Raw genomic sequence first — 12,790 nt, forward strand, 5'->3', positions numbered from 1 at the left:
GGCCACGGGTGCTGTGTTCCCTGATCCACCAACACCTTGTGTTTTTCAGAGGCGATGATATTCTCAGCATCCTGACTGGGGTGAACTACGATGTGAGCAATAAAGACGACAGGAAGAACATGGGGAAGCAGATGCCTCAGCCCATCTTCACACTACGGAAGAAGCTTTTCTTCCCTCCTAACTGACGCCGACACGGTGTTGTCGTCGAAGCACTTTTTGTTTGGCGGGAGGGGGAGGTGGGTGAGTTTTAATTTATTTTTTATGATTTCTTTTATTGAAATTATATCGTTTGCCCCTTCCCTTTCCTCCCTTCAAACTTCCCTTCGGACTCTTCCTCGCTCTTTTTCAAATTCCTGGTTTTTTCATTAATTGTTGTTACATGACTACACACACACACACACACACACACACACACACACACACACACACACACATATATATATTTCTTTTTCAAAAATATAACCTGCTCAGTCTGTATGCTGTTACTTGTACGTGTGTTTTCAGGGATGACCGTCCGGTGTTGGACAGTAAATGGGTGAGCTCTTCCCTGGGAGAGACCATTTCTCCCACTCAGCATTCCTTAGTTACCTGTGGTTCTTTGTGTATGCTTTTAGTTTCTTTTGAATTCCCTTTTAATTCCAAGCAAATCTCTGTTTTTGGATGTGAGTTCTACAAAGACCATGAAGACCGTACAAATCCCTGTGTGTCACTGCATCATTGCAAGACTATTTATTAAAAGTTGGAATGTTTTTCCCCCTCCCGAGACAGGGTTTCTCTGTGTAACAGCTCTGGCTGTCCTGGAACTCGCTTTGTAGACCAGGCTGACCTAGAACTCACACAGCTCCGTTTGCATCTGCCTCCAGAATGCTGGGATTAAAGGCGTGTGCCACCAACACCTGGCTCAAAAGTTGAAAAAATTTTGTTTTGTTTTGTTTTGTTTTCGAGACAGGGTTTCTCTGTGTAGTTTTGGTGCCTGTCCTGGATCTCGCTCTGTAGACCAGGCTGGCCTCGAACTCACAGAGATCTGCCTGGCTCTGCCTCCCGAGTGCTGGGATTAAAGGCGTGTGCCACTGCCACCCAGCAAAAGTTGAAAATTTGAAGTCCAAAGCAGAAGCTTGATAAATTGAACATCAGTTCTAAGTAAGGTGGGTACTCTGGACAGTTGTACCCCAATGGTGCTGGCTTCTACTCACCAACTTCATGTCTTTTTGACAGAACATTTAATTTATGTAAACATTAGGCTCCACATCTGTAAAGTGGGAGCGATAAAATTCCTTGATCAGCAAAGCCCTTGGCACAGGCATGGTGTGTGTGCTAAATGCTCAGACAGGATACCGTCCATTTTACCGTTTCTTCCTAGCTGAATTCAGATTCCTTGGCAACAGGGATTGTATTCGATACTTTTGTGGTTGCTGCTGTTACTGGTGGATATCGAAGCTGGGAGAATGTTGCTTGTGATGTGTAGGTTTGTGTGCCCTGGAACAAATCGTGAACAGAGACAAGGGCAGTTTGCAAGCTAGGATATACTTCCAGGCCAGCCAGCCGGTGGGTCATCTGGGAAGGGGGTTCCCATGTACATGCGCGCAGTGTCAAGAATGGCTTAGGGAGAGGAATGACTTTCAGGTTGGGTTTTTTCATATTCTAACAAAAGCACAACCACAAACTTTACAACCCTTTCCTGGACAAAACAGGGCAGTTGCACATACGGACTCACAACTCCTGTGACAGCATACACAAGCACTTGCACGCTCAAGCCAGGCAAAATTCCAGCATGGAGGTGGGGAGGAGGGCCGGCGTGAAGACCTGTTAACATCTGTTAGCCGCTGGGAAGGGGAGAGTTGGTTGTGTGTTTGTTTTTAAATGGTATGACCCCTGTGTGTTTTTAAATCACACCTCCAAGGCAGGTCCCACTCTCAAGAATAGTTGGGCAAAACAAATTGGATTCCGTGGGTTTACAAAAAGAAAACCGGAAGCTGGGTGGGTGGGAAAGTGAGAGAGGAGAGAGTGGATCTGGGGCAAGTTGGGGAGGTGGGTGAAGATCAGGATGCACTAGGAAATTCCCAATTAATTCAAGCAGTTTTTTTCCCTGTGCAATATGTGATTCTTCCAGGTTAGTCTTCGTTTGTGGACACTAGTTCTGAAAGCATCTTGCTCCAGGGTAATTTCCTGATCCAGTGAAAGCCCTTCAGATAGGGAGCTGTTAGGGACGTGTGTGGTGATTGAAAAGGCTCCCTCGGTTTTTGGAGGGAGAAACTTTAAAAGTACTTACATGGCTGAGTTTACTTGGTGCAGTTAGTAATTAAACTTGACCAGGATGAGGAGGTGGCTCCGTGGTTAAAGTTTTGCCAAACAAGTCCGAGGACCTGAGTTCAGATCCCCAGGGTCCGTGTAAATGCTGATGGGCATGTCGACCCTCCTGTAATTCCAGCGCTTGGAGACGAGATCCCTGGAGCAAGCTGTGTAGCCAGACTAGCAGTTCTCAGTAGGCTCTGGGTTCACCTAAGAGACCCTGCCTCAATGATGAAGGTGGAGAGTGACTGAGGCAGACCACACGTGTGCATGCAAAAGCATTTACACCCTCACACATGCTTATGCACATGAACATGCATACAAGCACCTCCTATATGCACACACATGAGAAAAAGCCAAACTTACCAATTTTAATATTGCTGTTATATCCTCAATAAATATATGTAATGCTCTTATTTTTTTGAAAATGTGGAAATGAGGGCTGGTGAGATGGCTCGTTGGGTAAAGGGTCTTGCTGCCGAGACTGGTGACATGGTTTGATCCGTGAGACCAACCAGTGATCGTGAGACCAACCAGTAGAAGGAGAGAATTGACTCCCCCGAGTTATCTTCTGAGCTCCAAAGCACGCTCTCTCTCTCACACACAACACATGAACGGATGAACAGATAGATGTAAACACATTTAAGTGAAAATGAGGCCCCTTGTGGTGGACCACAGCCAAACACTTAAGAGGTAGAGGCAGGAGGATCAGGAATTTAGTGTCGTCCTCAGCTACAAAATGAGTTTGAGGCCAGCCTGGTCTACATGAGACCCTGTTTCAAAAATAAAAAAGAAAGAGGAGTAAATGATTTTTGTTGGTTTTTAAGGTAACTTACAGGTTTTAAATTAATGTTGGTCCATCAGAAAATTCTATTTTTTCTTTCTGGAAATCTTTTTGGTTTTTTGAGATAGGATTTTACTGTGTAACAGCCCTGGCCATCCTGGAATTCACTCTGTAGACCAGGCTGGCCTTGAACTCAAGAGATCCACCTGCTTCTGCCTCCTGAGTGCTGGATTAAAGGCATGCGCCACCACTGCCTGACTTCTGGAAGTCTTTATAAAATAAGATTTTTAAATGCTTTACAGATAATATTAAAACAAAACTCCAAAAAAGGATGATGGGCATCAAAGAAACTCCATATGGGGTTTGCTTTCTTTGTGGCAAAAGCTAGCCATGTGGGCAAGAAAATGCCCTTGCCTTGACTGCTGACAGTAAATACGCTGTCCAATCTGGACACGCAGGACACAAAGGGAAGTGACTGCTGAACTTTGCCAAGACAGGGTAGGACAGTCCTTCAAAATTTCTTCCTTCAGAGAAAAGTCTGTCAGATATCCTAGGCCTGTAGGCCGAAGGTGGATGCCGCAATGTTGCGGAAGAACTTTGGGTGACTGTCTAGGCAGCTAGCTGTTTCTGTCATTTCTCATAATTTTGGAAGTTGCTTGCTACGCATGTCCTGCTTACTCAGGTAATATTATTTCCTTCTCAGGTCTTTGATGGGGTTGAAGACTAGACAGTTACAGTTACAGTACTCCTGAATCATAGCAAAAGGTATATTAGGTACAAAAGTTTGGACTCTTCAGGAGAGGACAGCTAATGGTAGTCTCTCTTAAATTTGCCAATTACCAGCCACTAGATTAGGCATAGAGGTCAGGCAGTGGTGGCACATACCCTTAATCCTATCACTCAGGAGGCAGAGATCTGTTTGGATCTCTCTGAGTTTAAGGCCACACTGGAAACAGAGCCAGGTAGTGGTGGCACATGCCTTTAATCCCAGTACTGGGAAGCACACGTGCCTTTAATCCCAGGAAGTGATGTCTGGGCAGAGAAAGGTATATAAGGCGTGAGGAGACAGGAACTCACTCTTGAGACTGAGGATTTTGTAGAGGTAAGAACTAGTGGCTGGCTGTTCTGCTTCTCTGATCTTTCAGCTTTCACCATGATATCTGGCTCTGTGTTTTTTATTAAAAGACCATCTAAGATTTGAACAACAGACTGGACATTGAGAATGTATTTCTTACTTGATAATTGTTCTTGTTGTATGTAGTTTCATTTTTGTTAAGACATTACCTTTCCCTTGTATCTGGACAATACTTGATAATTCTTATTGTATATAGTTCTACTATATTAGAGTTAGAACGTTTCCTTTTTAATTAGACAAAAAAAGGGGGAAATGTTAAGGGAATTCTGTTCATGTCGCTCAGTCCGTTATCCAGTTGAAAAGGGCGTTTAGTCTGAGAGGCAGGGCTTACGCTAGGCAGGGCCACAAGGCACAAGCTTTTCAAGCCTGGAAGAGAGTGTGGTAGCAGGTGTTTTCAGGGTTGATTCACCTCAGGTTTTTATCTTTAACATTTGTCCACAAAGTTTGTTTTTTTAATAAACGGTAAAAGAAATCTTAACATGAAATTCTCACAAATTTACAAAAAGTAAAGAAAGCAGTAGCAGGGCAAAGCCATGTGTCCCCCCCCCCCATCCCACTTCAGTAGCTGTCCCATGACCTGTCCTCATCAACTGTATCCCTGCCTGCCTACCTCAGGTGGATTGGCTGGAGTCCCATTAGAGTGGAATATTTTTACATCTGTATATTTTAGAGACCCAAGTGTCTCTAAAGATGAGGCACTTTTTAGATAGCTAGAGCCTTTATAAACATCAAATAACAGTATTCAGAATCTCCCAGTCTTCTTGCACATTGGTAGTTTGTTTGATCTATATCTTGAGTTTCGTTTGTATTTCAAATTCCATATTAATGTATAAATTTTTCTGTATTTTTCACATACCTTTTAAAAAGAAACTGAGTTGTTTGTCCTACAATTTGTTCTTTAGTATATATTTTATTGAATTTGTGTTGATAGAATTATGTATTTTTCTGTCCCCTCCTAAATAAACTGTGAGAAAGAAAAGCTGCTTTTAAACAGTAGAACAAACTGTAAATTGACCTTACTGTTTCTAGAGGATGCTTCTGTTTGCCTGTGCTTTGTTTCTGTCTTTTGTTTGCTTGACAAACAGCACGTTCACATGTGGGAAACATTCGGCTCCTGGTATTGGCTTCAACCAGTGTTTAACATTCACTGTCGATACTTAAAAGGAGCACCTCCACATAAAAACCAGGATTTGTGTTTTAGATCATGGTGACCCCATGCACCCAAACGGCAGGCAGTCCAGTAAGTCTAAGAAGTGTCATTGTCAGATACGGATGGTGTGGTTCACCTCGGTTGGCCTCTAGTCTCCACTGAGGCTTCCGCATGCTGCCTGTGAGATGGGTTCCCTTGTGTCCACCCCACGTCCGTGTACATGTTGCCTGCCCTGCGGGTGTTTGGATTCTTGTGATGGTCAGAGATAGGGGAAATCATCACTCACTCTTCCCAAGTCACTGGGCTAAGGAATGTGATATCTCAGAGAAGAAATCTTTTTGGAATGAAAGCAATGAATTGTCTTGCTTGCTATTTGCCCTCGGGGGACAAGAGTCACACCTCAAAAAATGCAGCATTTAATAAGGAGTCTCTTCAAACCAGTCTCCAAAATACATAAAAAGCAGAAAAGAAGATAGCGTACGCCCCACAGGAGGTCCAAATCCGGGACAGAGGACGTCCGTTTTCATAGAAGAGTCACGATATAATTGAGATAAGAATTCAAACATTTCTAATCATTCTGAAGAAAGCAAATTGTAAAAAAAAAAAAGACAAAAAATAAAGCCATAACACAACCCATCTGCATCTCTCTAGAAAACCTTGCTGGAGTCCACAGCTCCACAGGGCTGCGGCAAGGCGGCTGCTCCAGCCGCGGAGCACAGTTCCTCATCCACCACGCTTACTTCCTGTTGCTGCTGGGTTCAGGAAAGTCAGACTCATACACACTAAGAGTAGCAGAGGCCGACTTCTCAGATCTTTCTTCAGACATGTCCTCGTTCTTGATCCTCTGCCTGTAAAAAGAGCGGTGCATCACTGTAGCCTCAAAGGGCAGAGGGGATGTAGGGTATTTGCGGAGAAATGTGGCTTTCTTCCCGCCCGAGGAAGCAGCCTCTCATGACACTGTTGCTTTAAATTTGGTGAAATGTGGTGTTTGGGTGATCATATTCCCAATAGAAACTGATGGGTAACTTATCTTCTGCCTTGGTGGTTTAAGAGGGGCTGGAGAGATGGCTCAGTGGTTGCACTGAATGTTCTTCCAGAGGACCTGGGTTCAATTCCCAGCACCCACACAATAGCTTACAATTGTCTGTAACTCCAGTTCCAGGGGATCTGACACCCTCACATCTATGCATTTAAATATATACCTCCAGAGACACAACATACTCTAGATAAAATACATAATTTTAAAAAAGAAGCCCCTTCAGGGAATAGTGGTTCTGATGGGCAGCTGGTCTCAACAGGAACCAGAAATGCCAAATCTGAGAGTTAAAACCCATTGAACTCTGAAAAATAACCCTTAGTCACAGGACAAAGCAGCTCAAAAATCCATAGGCAAATATCCTGTGTTTTATACAAAAACAGACCCAGGGGAGCGAAGTCTAGACACATCACAGACAAAGTGCCCACCTCAGATGAACAATCTAACTCCATGGCATGTGTGCAGGTCCAGCCCCACACCTCCTCCCAAACAATCAGGACTGTGACATCCTCCAGGAGTCCCTGGTTTGTCTTGACCTAGTCCTCGCCTGGACACCCTCCCCCTCTCAGAGGTAACTCAGCCAAGTCCCCCTGAGCAGCAGTACCCGTACCTGAGTAAGGTGTTTTCTTCGGTCAGGAGCTGTATGGTGTACTTATACTTTTCTTCAGCTTCAATCAGCTTCGTCTGCATCAGCTTCTCCAGATTTCCCACTATAGCTTTCTAAAAGATAAATCTGAATGGCTGTCTTCCCCCAGAGCCCGTGGGGCAAGGCTCTTGGGCAGAACAGCCCTGTGCTCTGGCTTCCTCTCCGGCCCGGGGCCTCTCTCTAGCCAGGACTCACCTCTCTCTGGAGGTCCAGCTGGCAGTGGTAAAGGTTCGTGTTAAGTGTCTCCAGAACGATAGTTTGTGCCCGCAACTCAGCCTCCAGGATCTGCACAAGAGGAAGCTGCCTCAGGACACCGTGCTGATGCAGTGTCCCTGAGACGGGATGCTCGGGATAGAAGCAGTGTGCCAGCGTCGACTGCTTTCTCTTGTACCACTTCCAGCCTAGCAGTCACTGTGCGGACAGGTCCACACTTCTCTTTCTCTGTCACCTGTGTCCTGTTCTTGAGTATCACTGTCACTGCTGCCAAAGCAGCCCTCAACAGAGTCCCAGTGGGTAGTCATGGCCGTCACCAGCCAGTCACTACATAGTTCGTTTATTTTTGTCTGTTTGTCTGTCTGTCTATTCTATCTATCTATCATCTATCTATCTATCTATCTATCTATCTATCTATCTATCTATCTATCTATCTAGGTTTTTCGAGACAAAGTTTCTCTGTGTAGCCCTGGCTGTTATGGAACTGTAGACCAGGCTAGCCTTGAACTCACAGAGATCTGCTGGCCTCTGCCTCCCAAGTGCTGGGATGAAAGGCGTGCACCACTACAACCTGGCTAAAGATTTCTTTTTAAAATATAATAGTTTTATTAATTGTTGAGAATTTCATACATGTATACAATGCATTTGATCATATTAATTTAACTTCCCACTTTCCCCCTAACTAGATCCACCTCTTTCCAAACTTTGTGTCTTCTTTTAAAAATTTAATATTTGACGCCTTTAATCCCAGCACTCGGGAGGCAGAGCCAGGCGGATCTCTGTGAGTTCGAGGCCAGCCTGGGCTACCAAGTGAGTCCCAGGAAAGGTGCAAAGCTACACAGAGAAACCCTGTCTCGAAAAACCAAAAAAAAAAAAAAAAAAAAATTTAATATTTGATTTTTATTGATGTTGTTGCATGTGTGCACACACGCATGCACAGAAGACAATGTTCCTGACATTGTCCTCAGGGCTCTCTGCCTGTCTTTCTGCTCCCTACACACACCAACTTCTTTCATTATGTCAGGTGGTGGAACTCCATCTGTCCTTGCCCATGTTCTAAGATTCAGAGATACCCATCTGTATCCAAATACCAAACACCACACCACAACCCTTGCTGGCCTGTCGCCGGAGTGTACCCACCCCCGATGGGGCTAATGAATGGTTCTTTCCTCTGAAGGAATGATATCATGCTTATATTTTATCATAAATGTATCTTCTTCCACCTGGCATGGTGGCACACAGCTTTAATCCCAGCACTTGGGAGGCAGAGGCACATGCCTTTAATCCCAGCACTTGGGAGGCAGAGCCAGGCGGATCTCTGTGAGTTCGAGGCCAGCCTGGTCTACAGAGCAAGATCCAGGACAGGCACCAAAACTACACAGAGAAACCTTGTCTCAAAAACAAACAAACAAACAAACAAACAAACAAACAAAAAACAGCAACAACAAGAACAAAGGGACCAAGAAGCTCCACCACACTGCTTTCTTCCAACCTGCCATCTTCACAGTACCTCACCGTCAGCACATAGCAATTTCAATGTGCATTTCTCCTCAGGCATTGACAAGGCCAAAGATGTGAAGTCGATTGGTCTCTTCCCCCAGGTTTCAGCCCACTGAGTCTCCCTGTGTCCTCAGACCCCTAGAGAAATTCCTGCATAGCATGCATCTTCCCATGATGTGTGAACTGGACATGTGCCATCACGGACTGCATCTGTGTTGAGCACAGCCCTGTTCCAGGTCACATTTGTATTCTTTCATTCATTTATCCATTCAAGGGTCAACTGATGTGTATTTAAAGCCTGTAGTGTGCTAGGTACTATTCTAGGAATTAAGAATTAATGGTAAAGAAAACATACGGAGCTGGGCTTTAATCCCAGCACTCGGGAGGCAGAGGCAGGAGGATCTCTGTGAGTTCCAGGCCAGCCTGGTCTACAGAGCGAGATCCAGGACAGGTTCCAAAGCTACACAGAGAAACTCTTGTCTTGAAAAATCAAAACCAAACCAAAACAAAACAAAACAAAAAAAAAGGAAGGAAGGAAGGAAGGAAGGAAAACATACCAAAAGGCTTTCTTTCACTGAATTTATCTGCTTAGATGATTATAAATTTATGTAAAAAAGCAAAACAGAGAAAAAGAAGTGTTGGGGCAGAGAGCTGAGCCTTTAAATAGTGATTCCTGAGAGGCTGCCATTTGAATAAAGACCAGAAGAGGGGAAAAAAGCTTCAGATGGAAATCTCTGGGAAAGGGATGTTTGGGAAGACACACTATCAAAGACAAAGACCCCTCAGGGTAGGGGCGTTCTATCCCTTTAAAGAACCAAGAAGTCCAGGGACTTTGGAGTAGAGTGATGGAAGGCAGAAGTAAAGGAGATGAATTGAGGGAGAGAAGGTAGCGGGTGGAACAAGTCCTCAGATGACACAGACTGAGAGTAATTCATAGTCCCACCAGCCAGGTTGGAGCACAGCTGAAGCGCAGAGGCCTTTCAGAAGGGGTTGCTCTACACCAAGCTTTAACTCCAACTGGCCAGACTCCAAAGGATCAGACTGTTTCCAAACCATGTGAGTGCATCCCAGAACACGGTTTGTGAGCATTGAAAGTTTAAATTTTAACAAAATATAAACATATTCAGTGCCCAACAACATTGCATAAGCTATGCCATGACCGGCACCGACTGAAAACTCGGCCGGCTGGCAGAGAAATAAATCAGGCTGGAAATGGACTCAGAAATGATACCTAGATGGAATTAGTAGAGAAGCTCACGGTAGCTGCTCAGAGGATGCATTAGGACTCCCTGGTCTGAGGCCACCCCCTTACTTGTAGGATACACAGTAAATTTTCAGGGAAAAGGGAAACAGAAATTACTGTTATTTAATAGATTTTTTTTTTCATCTGCCTTCCCAAATGGCCTTGTGTGTCCCAGCAGAAGGGAGCCCTGTAGAAACCACCGTGTGTAAGGTATACCCAGAGGAGGGGCTTAGGGACAAAGTTCTGCAGAAGGCGTTTGGAAGATTCAGGGTTCAGAGGGAAGAACATGGTGTCTGTAATCCAAAGTCCTGTGTTTTAAGCTTTGCTAGACACGGAAGTTATTCAACATCGATGACCCCGCAGTCTATTGCTGATGTATTTGTTCACAGCCCGCTCTCAGGGGGGCTGCATTTGTTTTACATACAGTTCAAGATTTCTTTTGACTTACTGGGTCCAAAACTTAGATTTTACTGGTTTGGGTAAAATTGCATTTCATTTTCCTGAGAGCGTATCATTTGCAAGACACTAATTTCGTGGAAATGCTTACCTCCTTGGATTTTCTCAGCTCCTGTATTTGCAAGTTAGCGTCATTGAGTTGTTTCATGAGCTCCTAAAAACAATTTTATTGGGAAAAGTCAGCACGTGGTTCTGGATATTCTTTTAGAGAACTAAGAAGCCACCCGAGGATTCAGGAATATAACACTCCTGAACTTAGGCATTATCAATGGAGATGTGGCATTTTGAAGTATCTTATTTAACTTTATCATATATATATATATATATATGTATATATACATATATATATGAGATCTCTCTCTCTCTCTCTCTCTCTCTCTCTCTCTCTCTCTCTCTCACACACACACACACACACACACACACACACACGGTGGTATTGTGTTCCCCAAAATATTGTACACCCTAATAAACTTATCTGGGGTCAGAGAACAGGACAGCCACTAGACAGAGAGGCTAGAAAATGGCAGCACTCACGCCTTTAATCCTAGCATTACAGAGGCAGAAATCCCTCTGGATCTCTGTGAGTTCAAAGCCACATTGGAAACAGCCAGGCATGGTGACTCACACCTTTAATTCCAGGGAGTGATGGCAGAAAGCAGAAAGATATACAAGGCATGAAGACCAGAAACTAGAAGCATGTGGCTGGTTATGCTTTTAGGCTTTGAGCAGCACAGTTCAGCTGAGATTCATTTGGATAAGGACTCAGAGGCTTCCAGTCTGAGGAAACAGGATCAGCTGAGGAACCAGCGAGGTGAGGTAGCTGTGGCTTGTTCTGCTTCTCTGATCTTCCAGCATTCACCCCAATACCGGCTCCAGGTTTGATTTTATTAATAAGAACTTTTAAGATTCATGCTATACACACACACACACACACACACACACACACACACACACACACACACACACACACAAATTATCCAACATGGATCATAGACTCAGAAATGTTAAAATTATAATGCTTCTAAAAAGAGAATATATTCATGGTCTGATGATTGGCAACAGTGTTACAGGGCATACAGAAAAGGCTTTTAATTATAAAAAGAAAAAGTCGACAATTTGTCTTTCATCAAAATTAGAAATTTCTGCACATTGAAAGATAACATTTGCAAAATGAAAAAGCCAACCCTTGGGCTGGAAGTTATTATTTGCAACTTATATACATAATATTTGCATCCATATCTTTTAAATGATGTAGAGTTGAACAGACACATCAAAGAAGGTAGTAATATATCAGTGCTACCCTCCCCCAATCTGAAAAACTGGCCAATGCGTTCAGTCATCAGAGAAACTGAAAAAATAGTGAAATGCACTGAACAGCCACTAGAATGGCCGTAATTAAAGACCGAGTGAACTAATCGTGGAGGATTTGGTGCAGTCAGAATTCACCTATTTAAGATCCAAGAGTAAAACAACACTCTGCTGTGGAAACCACAAATTTCCTATATGTCCCCTGGAGCTCTAATAGTACTTCAAGATAAGTAAGAGCGTTTATCTATGAAACACATATCTGTGTTCATAAATGCTTTGCTTAAAAGCCAATAAATGGAGATAATCTCAATTTTCCAAACCAGGAAAACAATAAACACACTGCATGACATTTCTACAAAGGGACAGCTGCATGTGGTCTCATGCTTGTAATCCTAGTGTAGGAAGGCCAAGGCAGGAAGAGCAGGAACTCAGGGTCATCCTGGGTTACACATCAGTTGGAGTTCGGCTAAGAGGGAGATGTGTCTTAAAACACCTTTACAAACAGAATTTATGAATATGAAAAACAAATGAGTCAATTTCATCGATGTTATTTTGAGGGAAAAGCTACCCATGAAGGGGCATAGACACACAGTTTTGTTTACATTAATTTTTAAAACCTGAAAATCTAGCAGCACTGTTTCTTGGCTAGTTTGAGCTTGCTGGGCCAGAGGTGCAGAGGGGTGTGTTCACCTTCTCTCCTCCCCTCAACCGGTTCCTGTAGCTAGAGTTTTTCTCTCTGGGTCCCGCCAAGTCCCGGCGGTCCCTTAGCCCACTTATAAAATAAACATACAGACGCTTATATTATTTAAACTGCTCGGCCATTAGCTCAGGCCTACCATTGTCTAGCTCTTATTCTTATACTCAGCCCATTTCTGTAAATCTAAGTCACCACATGTTCCGTGGCTTTACCTGCTGCCTCTACATCATGCTCCCTGGCCGGCAAGCTGGTGTCTCCTCCTCTCTGCCTTCCTGTTCTCTCAATTCTCCTCTCTGCTATACTTCCTGCCTGGCTACTGGCCAATCAGTGTTT

General features: G+C 43.9%; 2 protein-coding genes across 4 annotated transcripts in view; one reads left to right on the forward strand and one right to left on the reverse strand.

Annotated features, from left to right (window-relative positions):
• The window catches only part of Casp8 (caspase 8), a 33,917-nt gene extending 33,154 nt beyond the window's left edge, over positions 1-763 (forward strand). For all 3 annotated transcript variants that reach the window (XM_052749533.1, XM_052749534.1, XM_052749535.1), the window contains exon 10: positions 50-763. In XM_052749533.1, coding sequence (XP_052605493.1) covers positions 50-185 — 136 coding nt within the window. In that variant the 3' untranslated portion in view covers positions 186-763. The remainder of the gene's footprint in view (positions 1-49) is intronic.
• A 4,995-nt stretch (positions 764-5,758) lies between these two features.
• The window catches only part of Flacc1 (flagellum associated containing coiled-coil domains 1), a 30,761-nt gene continuing 23,729 nt past the window's right edge, over positions 5,759-12,790 (reverse strand). The window contains exons 12-15 of the mRNA XM_052750596.1: positions 10,544-10,606; positions 7,236-7,325; positions 7,005-7,114; positions 5,759-6,206 (exon numbers count right to left, since the gene is read on the reverse strand). Coding sequence (XP_052606556.1) covers positions 6,095-6,206; positions 7,005-7,114; positions 7,236-7,325; positions 10,544-10,606 — 375 coding nt within the window. The 3' untranslated portion in view covers positions 5,759-6,094. The remainder of the gene's footprint in view (positions 6,207-7,004; positions 7,115-7,235; positions 7,326-10,543; positions 10,607-12,790) is intronic.

The sequence above is a fragment of the Peromyscus californicus genome, unplaced genomic scaffold (genome assembly GCF_007827085.1).
Source record: "Peromyscus californicus insignis strain IS unplaced genomic scaffold, ASM782708v3 Scaffold_21__1_contigs__length_65335640, whole genome shotgun sequence".
NCBI classification, from domain to species: Eukaryota; Metazoa; Chordata; class Mammalia; order Rodentia; family Cricetidae; genus Peromyscus; species Peromyscus californicus.